A 17742-nucleotide genomic window follows, 5' to 3' on the forward strand; every position below is an offset into this window, starting at 1 on the left:
GTGGCTGTTCCCCTTCCCCAATTCCCCAATAAAATCTTTTAAAAAAAAGAATCATGAAAAAAATGACACCAAGGCATATCATAATCAAATGACTTAAAACCAATTACAGCACCTAGAGAAAAAAATTATATGTAAAGGAACAAAGGAACAATGCATGTGAGAAAATAGTGAAGCAACATCTTTATAATGCTCAAAGGAAAAAAAATCAAGCATAAATTCTTTACCCAGCAAAAACATCATTCAAAAACAGAGGCAAAAATTCTTTTCCAGACATAAAAAAAAGCTGAAAGAATTCATCACCAGCAAACCTACAAAACAGGAATATTATTCCAGATGGGAGCATGGATATACAGAAAGAAATGAACAGTACCACAAATTGGTAGTCACGAAATAGTCACAGGGATGTGAAATACAGTATGGGGAGTATAATAAATAATGTTCTAAAGATTATGTAGGGTACCAGGTGAGCATGGCCTTATCAGGATGATCACTTCATAGATTGTGTAGCTTCCTGACCACTGCACTGTACACCTGAAGCTGATGCAGAGTAATATTGAATGTCAACTATAATTATACATGCATGCACGAGGTCTGACAATTGAGTTTGCAAACCCATCCTAGAAAAAGTGCTACATTCTTCATTGCTGAATATCCCTACGGTTACCTTCAAAGTACTCCCCTTGGGAAGCTATGCACCAATGCAGCACCTAGTCCACCCTTCAAAGTAACTTTGGAACTCTTTTTCTGAAACGGCCATCAGAACTGTCATATTACCCTTCATGTCCTGAATGTCATCAAAATGTCTTCCTTTCAATATTTCCTTTACCCTTGGATAAACAAAGATGTCATTGGGGGCCAGATCAGGTGAGTAGGGAGGGTGTTCCAATACAGTTGTTTATTGGCTAAAAACTCCCTCACAGACAGTGCGGTGTGAGTTGGTGCATTGTCGTGATACAAGAGCCATGGATTGTTGGCAAAAAGTTCAGGTCGTCTAACTTTTTCACGCAGCCTTTTCAGCACTTCCAAATAGTAAACTTAGTTAACTGTTAGTACAGTTGGTACAAATGCAAAATGAATAATCCCTCTGATATAAAAAAAGGCTAGCAACATCATTGCAAGAAGTTTGCAAACTTAATTGTCAGGCCTCCACAGGATGTAAAGTACAGCATAGGGAATATAGTCAATGGTATTGTAACAGCTATATATGTCAGAGGGGTAGTAGACTGAAGGGGGGATTATCACTTTGTGAGAGGTGTAAATGTCTAATCAGTATGTTGTTTTGTACATTTGACACTAATATAAAAAAATAAAATTAATTAAAAAAAAGAAATGAAGAGTACTAGATATGGTAAATATATGGATAAATATAAAACACATTTTTCTTATTTTTAAAGTCTCTTTAAAAAATAATTGGCTGTTGTGGCAGCCAGTTAGTTCAGTTGGTAAGAGTGCAGTGCTCACAGCACCAAGGTTGCCGGTTCGATCCCCACATGGGCCCTCCACAACTAGACTGAAACAACTACTTGACTTTGGAGCTGATGGGTCCTAGAATAAAAAATAAGTGAGTAAGGGGCCGGCCGAGTGGCGCAATGGTTAAGAACTGGCTTGGGACGCCAGAGGGCCCCGGTTTGGATCCCACATATGAGGGCCAGTGACACTGCCCTCTACAGTTAAGATGCTGAACAACAGTTCAACCTGGAGCTGGGTTGCCATGAGTTGCCGGTGACGGCGTAGGCTGCAGCCCCTGTGGCAGTGGGTTGCCATAAGCTACCATGTGTAGTCAGCAGCCAGCGTGAGCAGCCAGCAGCCACAGTGAGCGGCCGTCCAGAAGCTGGTGACTGATCTGCCTCGCCCGGGAAGAGTGCAATGATGGTGCCAACTTGGGCCAGTGAAGCAATGTCCTCCACAACTAGACTGAAGACCAAAACGACAGCAACTTGTCTGTTCCCCCTTTCCTAATTCCCCAGCACTATTCCCATCCCCCCAATTCCCCAATAAAAATCTTTAAAAAAAGTGAGTAAATATATATATATATATAAATATATATATATAAAATTGACTGTTTAAAGCAAAAAATGACATGATAGTGTAAGGTTTATAACTTGTAGTAAGGTTACAACAGTGTAAGGCTTATAAAATGTATGAAACAGTATCACAAAATTTGAGAGAAGGTAAATGGAGGCATACTCATGTAAGTCTTATACTACATTTAAAGTGATATAATATTACTGTAAGGTAGACTATAATCAGTTAAAGATATACACTAAACCTCTAAAGCAACCACTATAAAAAAATCACTAAAAGGTACAGCCAACAAAGAAGATAAAATGAAATCATAAAAATTAATCCAGGGCCGGCCGAGTGGCTCAGTTGGTTAAGAGCTTGCTCAAGAGCTTGAGCTCTGAGCAACTGCGGTTCGATGCCCAGCCCGAGCTGAGTTGCCGCTGAGCTGCCAAAAGGTGGCAGGATGGCTTAGCTTAAAAAAAAATTTTAATCCAAGGTGCGCCAGTTACCTCCGTTGGTTAGAGCGCAGTGCTTATAACACCAAGGTTGCCGTTTCGATTCCCACATAGGCCACTGAACTGCACCCTCCACAACTAGATTGAAAATGACTTGATTTGGAGCTGAGCTGTGCCCTCCACAACTAGCTTGGGGAAAAACAAAAAACAAAAACAACAGCTTGACTTGGAGCTGATTGGTCCTGGAAAAACACACTGATCCCCAATAAAATAAAATAAAAATACAGCAATGAACAGATAGAAGAAGTGGAAAACAGCTAGTAAGATGGTAGATTTTAATCCAAACATTTCTTTTTTTCCCCAACATTTCAATAATCATATTTCATGTGAATGAAATAAATAAATACACCAATTAAAAAACAAAGAGGGCAGGAATGCATACAAAAGCAAGACCCGGGCCAGCAGAGTGGCTCAGTTGGTTAAAAGTGTGAGCTCTGAGCAAGAGGGTCACCAATTCGATTCCCACATGGGCCAGTGAGCTGCGCCAGAGCTGAACTGCCACGGAGCTACCAACAGGTGACAGGATGGCTCAGGTGAGAGCACATGCTCCTAACAACAAGGTTGCCAGTTTGACTCCTGCATGGGATGGTGGGCTACACCCCCTGCAACTAAGATTGAACACAGCACCTTGAGCAGAGCAGCCACAAGCTGCCGATTGTTGCTGGATGGTGACTGGACTTGGAGCTGAGCTAGCTGCGCCCTCCACAACTAAGAGTGAAGGACAACAATGTGGCTGTTCCCCTTCCCCAATTCCCCAATAAAATATTAAAAAAAAACAATACCCAACTATATGCTGTATATAAGGAACTCACATTAAATATAAAGACATAGATAGGTTAGGAGTAAAATAATGGAAAAAAGATATACTATACAAATACACAAAAAAAGAAAGGTGGGGCAGTTATATTTATACAAGAAAAAGTAGGCTTTAGAACATAGCATCAGGGATGAATACAAGCATTCAATAATGGAAAAGGAGTCCATTCTCCAAGAAAAAAATAATTCTAAATGTGATCAACTAACCAGAGAGCATCAAACCACATGGAGCAAAACCAAATTGAACTGAAAGGAGAAATAGACAAATCCACAGCTATAGATGGAATCTTTCATACTCCTCTCTCAGTAATTAATAGTAAAATAAGCAGGAGAACAAGAACAGTAAGGATATAGAATTGAATTAACACTATCAACCAACCTGATCTAATTAGCATTTATAGAACACTCCACCCAACAAAAGAATACACATTTTCTTTCAAGTGCACATGTAACATTGGCCAAATGAAACTATACTCTGGGTCATAATATAAACAACAAATTTTAAAGAACAGAACTCAGAGTTTGTTCTTAGACCATAATGGAATTTAACTAGAAATTAAGAACAGAAACATATCTAGAAAATCCCCCTATATTTGGATATTAAACAAAAAACTTCTAAACAGCCCTTGAGTCAAAAAGGAAATTTCAGAGGGGCATTAAAGAATATTTTGACCTGCACCACATGCAGCCTCTCTTGGGAAGCTCTGGGGATCTGCGGGGTTGAGGCCACAGCAATCAGACAAGAAAAATAAATAAGAGCCATCCAAATTGGAAAGAAGTAAAACTGCATTATTTGCAGAAGATATGATACTATACATAGAGAACCTGAACGATTTCACCAAAAAACTATTAGAACCGATAAATGAATTTAATAAAGTAGCAAAATACTAAATTAATATTCAGAAATTCATTGCATTTTTATACACCGAAAATGAACTGCCAAACAGAATTTAAGAAAACAATCCCATTTACAATTGCATATATATATGCAATTATATATTATATATTATATATTATATGTTATATATTATTATATATTAGCTCTCAGTTGGTTAGACCGCCGTGCTCATAACACCAAGGTTGCTGATTCAATCTCCACATAGGCCACTGTGAGCTGTGCCTTCCACAACTAGATTGAAACAACTACTTGACGTGGAGCTGATGGGTCCTGAAAAAAACACATTTAAAATAAAATAAAATAAAAAATATCTTAAAATATTACATATATAACTTAGGAATGTATTTAACCAAGAAAGTAAAAGACCTGTACTCAGAAAATTATAACATAGAAGAGAGAAATTAAAGAAGATACAAATAAATGAAAACACATACCATGCACATGAATAAGAAAAAAATATAGTTAAAATGTCCACACTATTGAAAACAACCTATAGATTCAATGAAATCCTTAACAAAATACCAATGGCATTTTTCATAGAACAAGAACAAGTAATCTTAAAATTTATATGGAGCAATAAAAGACCCTAAATAGCCATGGCAATCCTGAGAAAGAACAAAGCTGGAAGTATCACGCTACCTAATATCAAACTATACTATAAAGCCATAGTAATCAAAACAGACACATCAATCAATAGAACAGAACAGAGAGCCCAGTAATAAATCCATGCCTATACGATCATTTAACCTATGAAAAAGGAAGAATTTGCATTGGGGTAACGACAGTCTATTCAATAAATGGTGCTGGGAAAACTGGACAGATACATGCAAAAAATGAAACTGGACCACCTTCTTATGCCACATACAAGAATAAACTCAAAATGGGTTAAAGACTTAAATATAAGACCCAAAACCATACAATTCCTAGAAGGAAACATAGGCAGTAAAGTCTTTGACAATGCTCTTAGTGATATTTTATTGTGTATGTCTCCTCAGGCAAGGGAAACAAAAGAAAAAATAAACAAATGGGACTACATCAAACTAAAAAGTTTTTGCAAAGCAAAGGAAACAATCAACAAAACAAAAGACATCCTGCTGAATGGGAGAATATATTTGCCAATGATACATCTGATAAGGGGTTAAAATCCAAAATCTATTTTTTAAAAATCTCATACAACTCAACACCAAAAAACAAACAATCCAATTTAAAAATGGGCAGACGATCTGAACAGACATTTCTCCAAAAAGGACATACAGATGGCCTATAGACATATGAAAAGATGCAGCTCAATGTCACTAATCACGAGAAATACAAATTAATGCCACAATGAGATACCATCTCATTCCTGTCAGAATAGCTATCATCAATAAATCAACAAACAAGTGTTGGTGAGGATGTGGGGAAAAGAAGACCCTTGTGCACTGCTGGTGGGGTTGCAAGTTGGTACAGCCTCTATGGAAAACAGTTTGGAGATTCCTCAAAAAATTAAAAATAGAACTGCCATATGACCCAGCAATTCCTCTCCTAGGTATTTATCGAGAGAAATCCAAAACACTAATTCAAAAAATATATGCACCCCTATGTTTACTGCAGTGCTATTCACAATAGCCAAGATATGGGAACAACCAAAATGCCCATCAATAGACGACTGAATAAAGAAGATGAGGTACATTTATACAATGGAGTATTACTCTACCATAAAAAATGAAATCTTACCATTTGCAACAAAACATGGATGGACCTAGAGCATATTATACTAACTGAAATAAGTCAGACTGAGAAAGACAAATACCACATGATCTCACTTATATGTGGAATCTAATGGACAGAAGAGATGAACAAACAAAACAATTAGGCTCATAGATACAGAGAACAAACTGATGGTTGCCAGATGGGATGGGGGTTGGGGGGAATGGGTGAGAAGGTGAAGGGATTAGAAAGTACAAATTGGTAGTCACAAAGTAGTCACAGGGATGTGAAATACAGTATGGGGAATATAGTCAATGTTGTAAAAACAATGTATGGTGTCAGATGGGTACCAGACTTATTGAAAGAATCACTTCATAAATTATATAAATATCTAACAACTAAGCTGTACACCTGGAAACTAATATAAAATATTGAATGTCAACTATAAAATACACACACACACGCATATATTCATTCGGGTTGTAAAGTACAGCATATGGAATATAGTCAATGGTATTAGAATAGCTATATATAGAGTCAGATGGGTAGTAGACTTGTTAGGATTATCACTTTGTGAGGGGTGTAATATCTAATTGTTATGTTTTTTGTAAACCTGAAACTAATAAAAACTAAATAAATAAAAAATATTTTTTCTTTCCCCAAAATAAATGAGATGACATTATAAAAAATATTTTGAAATGAATGAAAATGAAACCACGATTTATCAAATTCTGTGAGGGCCGGCCGAGTGGCTCATTGGTTAAGAGTTCGCTTGGGAGTGTGAACTCTGAACAGCAGGGCCGCCGGTTCGGATCCCACATGGACCAGTGACACTGCCCTCTACAGCTAAGATGGTGAACAACAGTTCGACCTGGAGTTGCACTGCCTTGAGTTGCCCAGGACGACGTAGGCTGCAGTGGGGCTGGCCGGCAGCTGGCATGAGCTTTTTGTAAGCTGCTATGAGCCACCTCATGTGCAGCCGTCCAATGGCCAGCGACTGATCTGCCTCACCGTCCAATGGCCAGCGACTGATCTGCCTCACGGCTGGGAAGAGCGCAATTATCACAATACCAACATGGGCCAGTGAAGCTACATCCTCCACAACTAGACTGAAGAAAAAAAGGACAGCAACTTGTCTGTTCCCCTCCCCCAATTCCCCAATAAAAAAAATCTTAAAAAAAAATTCTGTGGGAACTCCAAAAGCAGTTCTTAGAGGGAAGTTTGTAGTATTAAATGCTTACATTGGAAAATAAGATCTCAAATCAGTAATTTAAGCTTCCACTTTAATAAACTAGGTAAGGGGCTGGCCGAGTGGCTCAGTTGGTTAAGAGCTTGCTCAAGAGTGTGAGCTCTGAACAACAGAGTAACCGTTTCGATTCCAAATGGGCCAGTGAGCTGCGTCTGAGCTGAGCTGCCGCTGAGCTGCCAACAGGTGTCACGATGGCTCAGCTGGTGAGAGCACATGCTCCTAACAAGCTTGCCGGTTCAACTCCCACCATGGGATGGTGACTACGCCTACCCGCAACTAAGACTGAACGCAACTAAGGCTGAACTCAGCACCTTGACTTGAGTTGTCCCCCCCGGATGGCTCAGCGGATAGAGCCGTGCGCTCTTAACAATGAGGCTGCTGGTTCGACTCCCACATGGGATGGTGGCTACACCCACCCGCAACTAATTGAACACAGCACCTTGAGCTGAGAGGAGTGACTGGACTTGGAGCTGAGCTTGCTACGTACACTCTCCACAACTAAGATTGAAGGACAAAAACTTGGCTGTTCCCCTTCCCCAATTCCCCAACACTGTTCCTCTCCCCAGTTTAAAAAAAATACTAGATAAAAAAGAGACAAAATTAATCCCAAAGCAATCAGAATAAAGTAAATAGTAAAGATAAGAAGATACATAAATAAAATTGAAAGCAGAAAAATAGAGGTCATTGAAAACAAAGGCTAGTTCTTAGAAAATATCAGTAAAATTGATAAAACTCTAGTCACATTGATCAGGAAAAAATAAAAAAAATAAACTACAGTATCATAAATGAAAGAGGAGGCATCACTACAGATCCTACAGACATTAGAAGGATAATAAGGGAATATAATAAACTGTATGCCAATAAATTCAAGAACTTAAAATAGTGAAAATCCTTGAAAAACATAAACTACAAAACCTCATTCAAAAAGCTATGAATAGGGGCTGGCCGAGTGGTGCGATGGTTAAGAACTGGCTTGGGGGCTGGCCGAGTGGCTCAGTTGGTTAAGAGCTCGCTCAAGGGTTTGAGCTCTGAGCAACAGCGGTTCGAGTCCAGCCTGAGCTGAGCTGCCGCTGAGCTGCATGGCCCGAGCTGAGCTGCCACTGAACTGTATGGCTCAGCTAAAAAAAAAAAAAAAAAAAAAAAAAAAAAAAAAAAAAAAAAAAAAAAAAAAAAAAAAAAAAAAAAAAAAAGAACTGGCTTGGGACGCTAGAGGGCCCTGGTTTGGATCCCACATATGAGGGCCAGTGACACTGCCCTCCACAGCTAAGATGCTGAATAACAGCTCAACCTGGAGCTGGGCTGCAGTGAGTCACCACGAAGGCGTAGGCTGTAGCCCCTGTGGCAGTGGGTTGCCATGGGCTAACGTGTGTAGTCAGCAGCCAGCGTGAGTGGCCCTCAAGCCGCTGTGGGCGGCCGTCCAGAGGCTGGCGACTGATGTGCCTCGCCCGGGAAGAGCGCAATGATGGTGTCAACTTGGGCTAGTGAAGCAACGTCCTCCACAACTAGATTGAAGAACAAAAGGACAGCAACTTGTCTGTTCTCCTTCCCCCAATTTCCCAGCATTGTTCCCATCCCCCCAATTCCCCAATAAAAATCTTAAAAAAAAAGAAAAGCTATGAATAACCTGAATAGCCTTCTATATGTTAAAAATATATAATTTGTAGTTAATAACTGTCCCACAAAGAAAAGTCCAGGTCCAGATGATTTCAGTGGTGAATTTTACCAAACATTTAAGGAAGAAGGAATACCAATCCTACACAATATCTTTCAGAATATAGGAGACGGGAATGCTTTCTTATTTGTTTTATGAGGCCAGCATTATGCTAATGTCAAAACCAGAAAAAGCTCAAAAAAGGACAACTACATACCTCATGAACAGACAGAAGTATCCTCAGCTAAATATTTGCAAATTACACACAGAGGATAATATATCACAACCAAGTGAAGATTATCCCAGGAGTTCAAGGCTCATTCAACATGCAAAAATCAATCAGAATAATTCACCAGAGTAACAGACAAAAAAAGGAATAACCATATTATTATTTTGATAGGTGTAGGAAAGGTATTTAACAAAATGCAATTCATGATAAAAAATCTCAGCAAACTAGCAATACAAGGGAACTTCCAAAACCTTATAAAAGGCAACCAAAAAAAAGCCTCAGCAAACATTTAAAAGGTGAAAGACTGGATGCTTTCCCCCTAAAATCAGAATAAAGTCAAGAATGTCTGTCCACTCCCATCATTTGTATGTAACATGGACAGTACCACAGGTTCTAACCATACACAAGGCTACTAGAATTAATGAGTTTAGCAAGGTTGCAGAATACAAGGTTAAATTAAAAAAATCAATTGATAAACTAATTCTAAAACGGATATGAAAAGGCAAATGACCTAGAATAGTCAAAACTCTGAAAAGTAAAACTAAGCTGGAGGGCTAAAACTACCTGATTTCAAGATTTATTATAAGGCTATTGTAATCAGGACAGCATGGTGTTTACATAAAGATGAACGAAGAGATCGATGGAACAGACTAGAGAATACAGAGATAGACCTACATTACTATGCTCAATTGATTTTTAACAAAGTTGCAAAAGTAATTCAATGGAGTAAACAGTGTAGTCAATAAATGATACTAGAACAAATGGAATCAGTTTGCAAGAAAATCAACCACAACACATACCTCAACACCTTTTACAAAATTTAAGTCAAACAGATCATTGATCTAAATATAAAATGTAAAATTATAACTTTTAGGAAAAAAACACAGGAATAAATCTTCAGGATCTGGGTCTAAGCAAAGAGTTCTTAGATTTGACACTAAAAGCATGATTCATTAAAGAAAAATTGATAAACATGACTTAATCAAAAAATTAAATCTTTGTTCTACAAAAGATACAGTAAAGAGAATGAAAAAACAAACTGTAGACAGCTAGAAAATACTTGCAAATTATATATCTGACAAAGAACTTGTATGCAAACGTAAAAACAGTACCTGGTTCTCAGTCTTGCTTTGAAGACTAAATAAGATAATACAATAAAGTCCATAGCATAGTGCCTGGCACATACAACCCTTCATTAAATTTTGATTATTATAATTTTATTACCATTGTTGTTACAGTATTCTTTAAAATTGAGAAAATAAAGCAACACAAATGTTCATCAATAGAGAAATTGTTAAATTATGTTACATCTATTGCAAGGAATATTAGGCAATAGTTTAAAGGAAGGAAGTATATCTATATGCACTAACCTGGAAAGATGTCCAGGATTGTTGTGAAAAAGAAAATTGCAGGACAGTTTGTATAGTATGATCTTACTTGTGCAAGAAGAAAATTATACTTTTGTAGAAACTTTTCTAGGATGATACCAAACTGCTGACAGTTGTTATCCCCAGGGAGGGGAATGGAATAAGGAGGGGTACACAGGAAGGGTAGGATGTGGGGGAAAATTAAAAAGGGTCTCTCCCTTTTATTCTATTTCTAGATTTTTTTAATTTTTACAAGAATGTTTTCCTACATTATTTGTGAAACAAAAAATGCAATGGAAAAGAGTCAACTATCTTTTAAAAGAACATGATAATAACTTTTGGCTCATGGAGTCAAGAAGATGAAGCACGAGCTTACTTTGGACTGAAAGATTTACCTAAAAAGAGAACCAGCTCCCATCTGTAATTTAACAAACATTAACAGGTGCTGCTTGTTGGCCTGGCAGCGCAAAGAACTTAAGTTATTGCCCTGGTTGTGTGACAAACTAGCTTTGTTATACTATTGTTATGAATTTTAGACTGTGGAGTTTTTGAGGACAGTGTCAAGTCTTTTTTTTTCTGCCTCTCTAGTCCGTGAGACAGGGCCTGGTTCAGAGTTGGCGCTCAATTAAAGGGACGACAAGACAAGATCTTAATTAAAGGTGGCTGTGAATAATAGTGCGGTCCGTGCCCTGTTGAACTGGCACAGGATCGCCATCTAGCGGCAACAAGGGATTCCTGCACAAGTTAGAAGAGAAACCCGACTTTTTGAGGTGTTCCAAGGACCCACCTTTCAACAAACAGCATTGACAAAAACTATGACCCTAATGAGAAAAAGTTACCAATCGTGGGCTAAAAGGTCAAAGTTTATGGCTTGGAGTGTTAATAAGATTACATCTAGGTACTCTAGTGTCTGAAGTCTCCTCCATCACCACCCCACCATCACAATGCCCCCCAACACATGTAAGCTGTGCAAAGTCCTCACGTGCAATACCTCCATTGCACCCAAAAGAATGAAGCACGCATGATAATAGAGACGTACACTTATGCCTTCCTAAAGCTGCTGAAATACTAATAAACTTTCCTAAGCCAGACTGGTCAGGACAAGATACAAAACAGGACTAGGAAAAAAATCTTCCATAAACTTTGCTCTCCAGGTTCACCATCTCTCTGAATCACCTACCGGAAAATGAGCACCACTCTGAAAATAATCTAGTGAACCTTTAAAATGTCTCACATTCCAAAGGGCAACAAGGAAGCCCACCTTGAGCTTGCCTTCTAAGTATCACTCTGTGACAAACCCTCAACCTGCCCACCAAGGTTACCGGGCGCAGGTTTTCTTCTCTCGCCTCTCTGAGTACTAATGAGTCTTCAACGCAGCTTCAGTGTGTGTTAGGGAAACAGCTGTGTGACTCAGAGGCTGAGAAATATCATACCTTGTTTATGGACACGTGGTCTCAAAAAGAATGATGAAGGGACACATTGGTAGTTAATCTAAAAAAACTCCATATGTATTTACATGCAAAGTAGAACAACATTCCTGTAAAATGTTGCTCAGCATAACAAACAACAGAAAACTTCTCAAAGATTCTTAAGAGAGTGACCTTGGGGAAAGGGCCCCTGTGCAGTTTTATGTTCAGGAAAGGCTGCTATCGCACATTCTGCAAGTGTACATACATGCTTCAAGTTTTCTTCTAATCCCACCTCCTCCACTTCCACACAGTACGTGCCTCATAAATATGGAAACAAAAACAGTGGTGAAATTTGGCTGCAATGCGGACATCAGTTTGGGAGCATGCCATACACAAGAGGTTTGTGGGTGGGCTGCTGTGGAGCAGAGCAGACAGGAGTGTTTACTGCTAGCACTCTGTGCTGGAGTTGCAAAGAAATTGGGAATTATGAACAAGATGGATCCATCAAGCTACTCCCAGCCTAAAAAAAGCCAGAAGCCCTAATATCTATTTATATGAAACTCCCTGAGGGCTGAAGTGGTTCTGTGTAATGGATGAAGAACACTCAGCGGCAATCAAGTCATGAAGCGGAATGTTTTTAAGACCTTACACTGAGGCGCTGATGGAGATAATGAACGTCTGAGCTGTGGGCAGTGCATTTAAAATGGTAATGGAATGTGTAGGAAGATGTGCTCTTCCGAGTGTCCCTTGTTTCATACCAGCAAAAGCCCATGGTTCCTGCTGGTACTAGAAAAAAAGCGAGGTGTCAGCAAAAGAAAAAAACTGAAAAGAGACAGCATGAGAAACGAGTTGCACTCTGTGGAAGGTTCCAGATAAAAGTGTCCGACGACAGCTACAGGAGAATACACTCCTTATAGTCCAAGGGGAATGCAGGCCCCGTTCCGCTATGCTTCTCCCTACCCCCTGCCCTGTCTTCCTCGCTGGGCAATAGGACTCAGAGCCACTCCTGGCCAGAGACAGGGCACTCTTTCGAGCTATCTCCCTGACCGCTCCTGCACCGAGACTGGAGACTGGCAATCAGCCCCAAACCGCCTTCCTCTTCTAGGGTCAGCAGCGGTCTGGAGCCACCGAGCCAAAGGGGTAATAGTCAACTGGCCCCTTCCCGGTGCTGGGCTCCGTAGCGACACTGGCTCGACGTGCGATTTCGCTTTCGTTCGATCGGCCTTGCCTGCAGCCCCGAGCGCTGGGAGCTGCTGCGTTTGGGGCACCCAGAGCCCCTGGGCTCCAGGCGGCCACCCCGTGGGAAGGGACCCGAGGACGAGAGGCCGGGCGGGCGGCGCCCCTACTCACGTAGCGCTGCAGTTTCCTCTCGGGGGGCGACTTGACGAGCCAGCCCATGCACACAGCGTCGCCCGAGCTCATCGTGGCCGCCGCTTCCTCCAGCTGGGTCGTCAGCCCGCTGCAGGAGGAAGTCTGGCTAGGGATGTCGACGGGGCGGATCCAGCTCCCGCCCGCCCAGCGCCGCCCCGAGCGGCCGCCGCGACCCCCACCTCCGGCCGCTGCGGCACCCCGGGAGGGGTCGGACGCCACCCCCCACAGCGCGAGACTCTGGGGGAAGCAGGCAGCGCAGTCCAGGGAAGCCCCTTCGAGCAAGTGCAGAGCCGAGTGGCCGGTAGCCGGGGCCACGAGAGAGCGCACGGAAGGAGCTCCGAGATCTAAGGAGAGCGCAGGAGTGACCTGTCCTTCGTTGCTCTCACCATCCGTGACCGGTCACGTCAAAAGGGCTGGTCCCAGAGTCGAACCCTATTACTCGAACCTGCCTTGTATATAGTTAGGCAGGAAGAAAACCATTGACTCCTCCTTGACTTCCCTGTTCCACTTGATTGTTTGCAGATTAACTGTCCTCAGGCCCTCCGAAAGATTTGCCACCTCAAAATAGGCCTTTTGGGATGTTGATTTTAAGCTGATTACTAAGAAACAAGAGATTCAGAAAGAACCTTTGACACTCCCTCCCTCCCCCCTTTCCTGTCTAAGGGATTCAGATGGAAAAACCTACTTTAAAAAGCATTCATCAAAACTGGAGGCCAAAAGTTCCATCAATTATTGTATTCATCTCTAGGGGATAGTTATTCCTCTTGTAGTTCAGACACTATCCCACCTCAATATCCTATAACCTCTATTGCCTTTATTTGACATATATAAGATAGAGAAAGAAGATTGGAAACGTTTATATGGAGAGAGATGAGAGAGAGAGAGAGAGAGAGAGAGAGAGGGAGAGAGAGAGAGATGGAGAGAGATGAGAGAGAGAGAGAGAGAGGGAGAGAGAGAGAGATGGAGAGAGATGAGAGAGAGAGAGAGATAGAGAGAGATGAGAGAGAGAGAGAGAGAGAGAGAGAGAGACTAAAATTTCGTTAAAAAGTCTTGAGACCATAATTGGTCTTTACAACCTGCTTCTAGTACCCTCCCTGTCCTCCCATTTCTGTCTAGCCAGCACCTCAGCTGGTCAGAATTTTCCACCTGGTGAAGGACCCAAACCTGATTCCCACAGAGTTTGAATCCTCAGTGGTGCTGCCTGGGCATAGCAGTAGGAAGTATCCCAGAAGATCCTTTGGATTCAAGACATGCTCCTTCCAATCCTGTTGCTTAACAGCAACCCCATTTCCATTCAATAATGAACATCAACCATCCAAGCCAGCTCAGTAGACCCGTGGTTTGCCTGTTGGTTCAATGGCATAAAGAGCCCTAACTGGCCCCAGATGGCAATTTCAACTTGCAATTTGATGAGACCAATGTTGTGGCTCTGGTGGAAGCAGTCATACCTTGAAAATAAGCAGAATTTAGAGCTGTGGGGATGGGAAGAAACACCTTGACAGTGGGTTATTAGGCGTGATAATGAGAAAAGTCACTTCCACTTCCATCTTTTAATTCCTGGACCCAAAAATTCTGGCTATGGAGAAATAGCACCATACAAAGGTCACCAGTTCAAAGTATTTACCTCATCCTGTAAGACAGAACTTCCACCTTTCAGTGTATTTTCATCTGACTCGTGCAGTAACTGAACTCTTCAATAGACCAACCATCCCACTGTTACTGGAGAATGAGAGGGTCCTTGGTAAACGTCATGGGAAGAAAGTCCAGGACGTACCAAAATATTAATACACGCAAACAAAGTCAAGCAAGCCAAAGATTTACTAAAGAAAGGAAATAGCCCAATATACTCTCAAGATGGCACGACAGCGGGGGGGGGGGCCATGAAAAAGGGGTAACTTCCCCCCAAAACAAAGTTATTTAGGATTACATTTGAATGAAGAGGGCATGAAACACTTGGGTGGTGCTTCAGACATTCCCAGGGCAGTTTCTTGCTGTCGATGATCATTCCTTCCCATTGGGAGGTGGAATTCCCTGGTAGGTATTGTCCTGGCGACACAGGGGGTGGAGATTTTTCCCTGCCTGCAATGCTAATAGCGTTTCAATCCATTACAATTAGCTGTAGCTGCACCTTTTCTTAGGAATGACCTCCTCTCCCCTTTTCTTTGTTTCCCCTGACATCTTCCTTCCTTTCCTCCCCCACTGCCTCCCGGGGACCCTGAGTTTTCTGCCTCGAGTTACACCACTATCCTATCAGGCCAGGTGCTTCAGGGCAATGTGGGATGTGGTGAGACTAGTGCAATCCCTCAGCATGAGCACACTGGCACATGTCTTTTGTCTTGTATTGATTTCCTTGGTCGAAAGCGCTGCTAGGTGAGGTACCGTGAAGGTGAAGAAGGGGCAGTAAGTCTATGGGTGGGAACGCTGGCAGAAATGTGAGTTATAATAATAAGTGCCTATTCAAGCAAGGACAAATTACTGCCCCTTCCAGATAAATGTGCTCTGATTCCATCAATCTGCCACCAGGTGGCTGGCTGGTCCCCCAAGGAATGCTACCTTATTGGGGGCTCACTGTTGGTCTCTGCTGTGGGCAGGTTGAGTACATAAGCAGTGGCAGTGGCTGTGACCATATCAACTGATGCCAGTCCCTGGGAGCCTCACCAGTCATTACTAATTCCCTTAAGCTTGCTCTCACCTCTGTAAAAAAAAAAAACCCTCATTATACTCTCCTCAGTTCAACCCACTGAGTCCACCACTTGCTTCATTCTGAGACCTTGACCAATATACATAGCCATGGAGAACTCCCTATGCGCTTACAGGTGTGAGTTAAAGGAAATGGTGTCCTGCAGCATAAGGCACCACAGCGATATGAGCCACCTGCTTGAGCAACTTTGCTGTACCTCCCAGACCTGCTTGAGTCTGGCCTCAAATATTCCACTGGCAGAGGATGATCCATTAGCACCCAACTTATCAGGGACAGCTAAAATTACATGGTTCCTTGGTGCCCATGGTCAGACATTCAGGCTTTGCCACAGCCCAAGAACAAGTCAGAAATGTTGATCAAAAGGAAAATACTCCTAGGGATCAAATACATGGTGATGGAAGGAGAACCGACTCTGGGTGGTGAACACACAATGTGATATATAGATGAGGTATTACAGAATTGTACACCTGAAACCTATGTAACTTTACTAACAGTTGTCAACCCAATAAACATTAATTTAAAAAAGGAAAATACTTCTTTTGTGATAGAAGGCATGATTTGCTTCAAAACTCTATGGGTCCACTGTATGTTTGTCCTATTGGGACTTGCCACAGACTCCATGTGGCCTCTGGGCGTGTCAAAGGCTCTAGGCGTGTTGGATCTGTGTGATAAAGATCAAGTGTCCTGGACCTGCTGCAGAATCTTCCCTTGCCCTGGGTCCCACTGAAAACATGTACCTTTACAGATTACTTGCTGAATGCATTGGTGTAACACAATTACATGTGGTACATGTTGCCTACAGAATCTGAGGAGCCCCGCCAAATGGCTGTGCCTCTTTCTGAGTGGTATGAGGTGCAAAAACTTGTTGACATGATCCAGACCATCTCAAAACATCATTGAGGTCAGGCTCTTGAGTGTTTGTGGGTTTTATCTTTAACCCTCTGGCATACACGTGGCTTAATAAGGCATCTATGCTACTACCTCTTGATCACCAGCTCCAGTAAGCACTATGTCTTCAAAGTACTGGACCAGCATGATGTGCACCCTGATTGTCATAATAATCAAGTTCCATTTACCCTAGATTATGACAATGAGCCAGAGCATAGACATAGCCCTGAGATAAGGCACTAACGTCAAGCTTCTGTTCCTGCCAGATGAAAGCAAACTGCTTCTGATAGTCTCTGCTGGTTGAGATAGAGAAAAGGGCACCTGTCAAACAAATTGCCACTTACCAGGTACTGGGGCTGTGTTGATTTGCTCTAGGAAAACATCATCCAGAATAGCAGCTTCATTTCAAGTCACAACCTGATTAATTTGACACTTACCCATTGTTCATCTCTAGGCTAACCAAGTAAGTTAAATGTGGATGCGATAGGAGTAATCACTCCTGCAACCTTCAGAGTGAACTCTTCTCCCTTCCAGACAAACCCAAGTTGCTTCTGCACGGTCATTCCTCCTAAGATTCTAGGGAGAGATGAACTCTTTATATTACAATTTTCATTTTCCTTTCATCCAGCCCCTTCCCAGCTTCTTTGCACTCCAGCCTGGAGAGAGGAGATACTTTACATAGCAAGTGGTTTTCAGCACCTGGATTCCTTTTGTGACTTCCCCATTTATTATTTATTTAAAACAGATTTGGTTTGGCAGTTCATTGAGTACTATAAATCTTATAACTAAAAGGATTCGTGAAAGTAAATGTCCACTATTATGGAAGAGTTTCTATTTCAGTTATGTTATGGTGGGCAAAGTGGCCATGCATCTAACTTATTCTCTGTGAAAAGAGAGAAAATTTTAAAAGAAAATGCCTCTCAATTTCTGGATCAGGGACAGACATGGGGAGACA

At 41.5% G+C, this 17742-nt stretch overlaps 1 protein-coding gene across 2 annotated transcripts in view; it reads right to left on the minus strand.

The window, feature by feature from the left end:
• Nucleotides 1–13249, minus strand: part of GAB3 (GRB2 associated binding protein 3) — an 80029-nt gene extending 66780 nt beyond the window's left edge. For both annotated transcript variants that reach the window (XM_019627617.1, XM_019627618.1), the window contains exon 1: nucleotides 13178–13249. In XM_019627617.1, the coding sequence (XP_019483162.1) occupies nucleotides 13178–13249 (72 nt within the window). The remainder of the gene's footprint in view (nucleotides 1–13177) is intronic.
• Between the last annotated feature and the right edge of the window lie 4493 nt (nucleotides 13250–17742).

The sequence above is a fragment of the Hipposideros armiger genome, unplaced genomic scaffold (genome assembly GCF_001890085.2).
Source record: "Hipposideros armiger isolate ML-2016 unplaced genomic scaffold, ASM189008v1 scaffold_738, whole genome shotgun sequence".
In the NCBI taxonomy this organism is placed as follows: domain Eukaryota; kingdom Metazoa; phylum Chordata; class Mammalia; order Chiroptera; family Hipposideridae; genus Hipposideros; species Hipposideros armiger.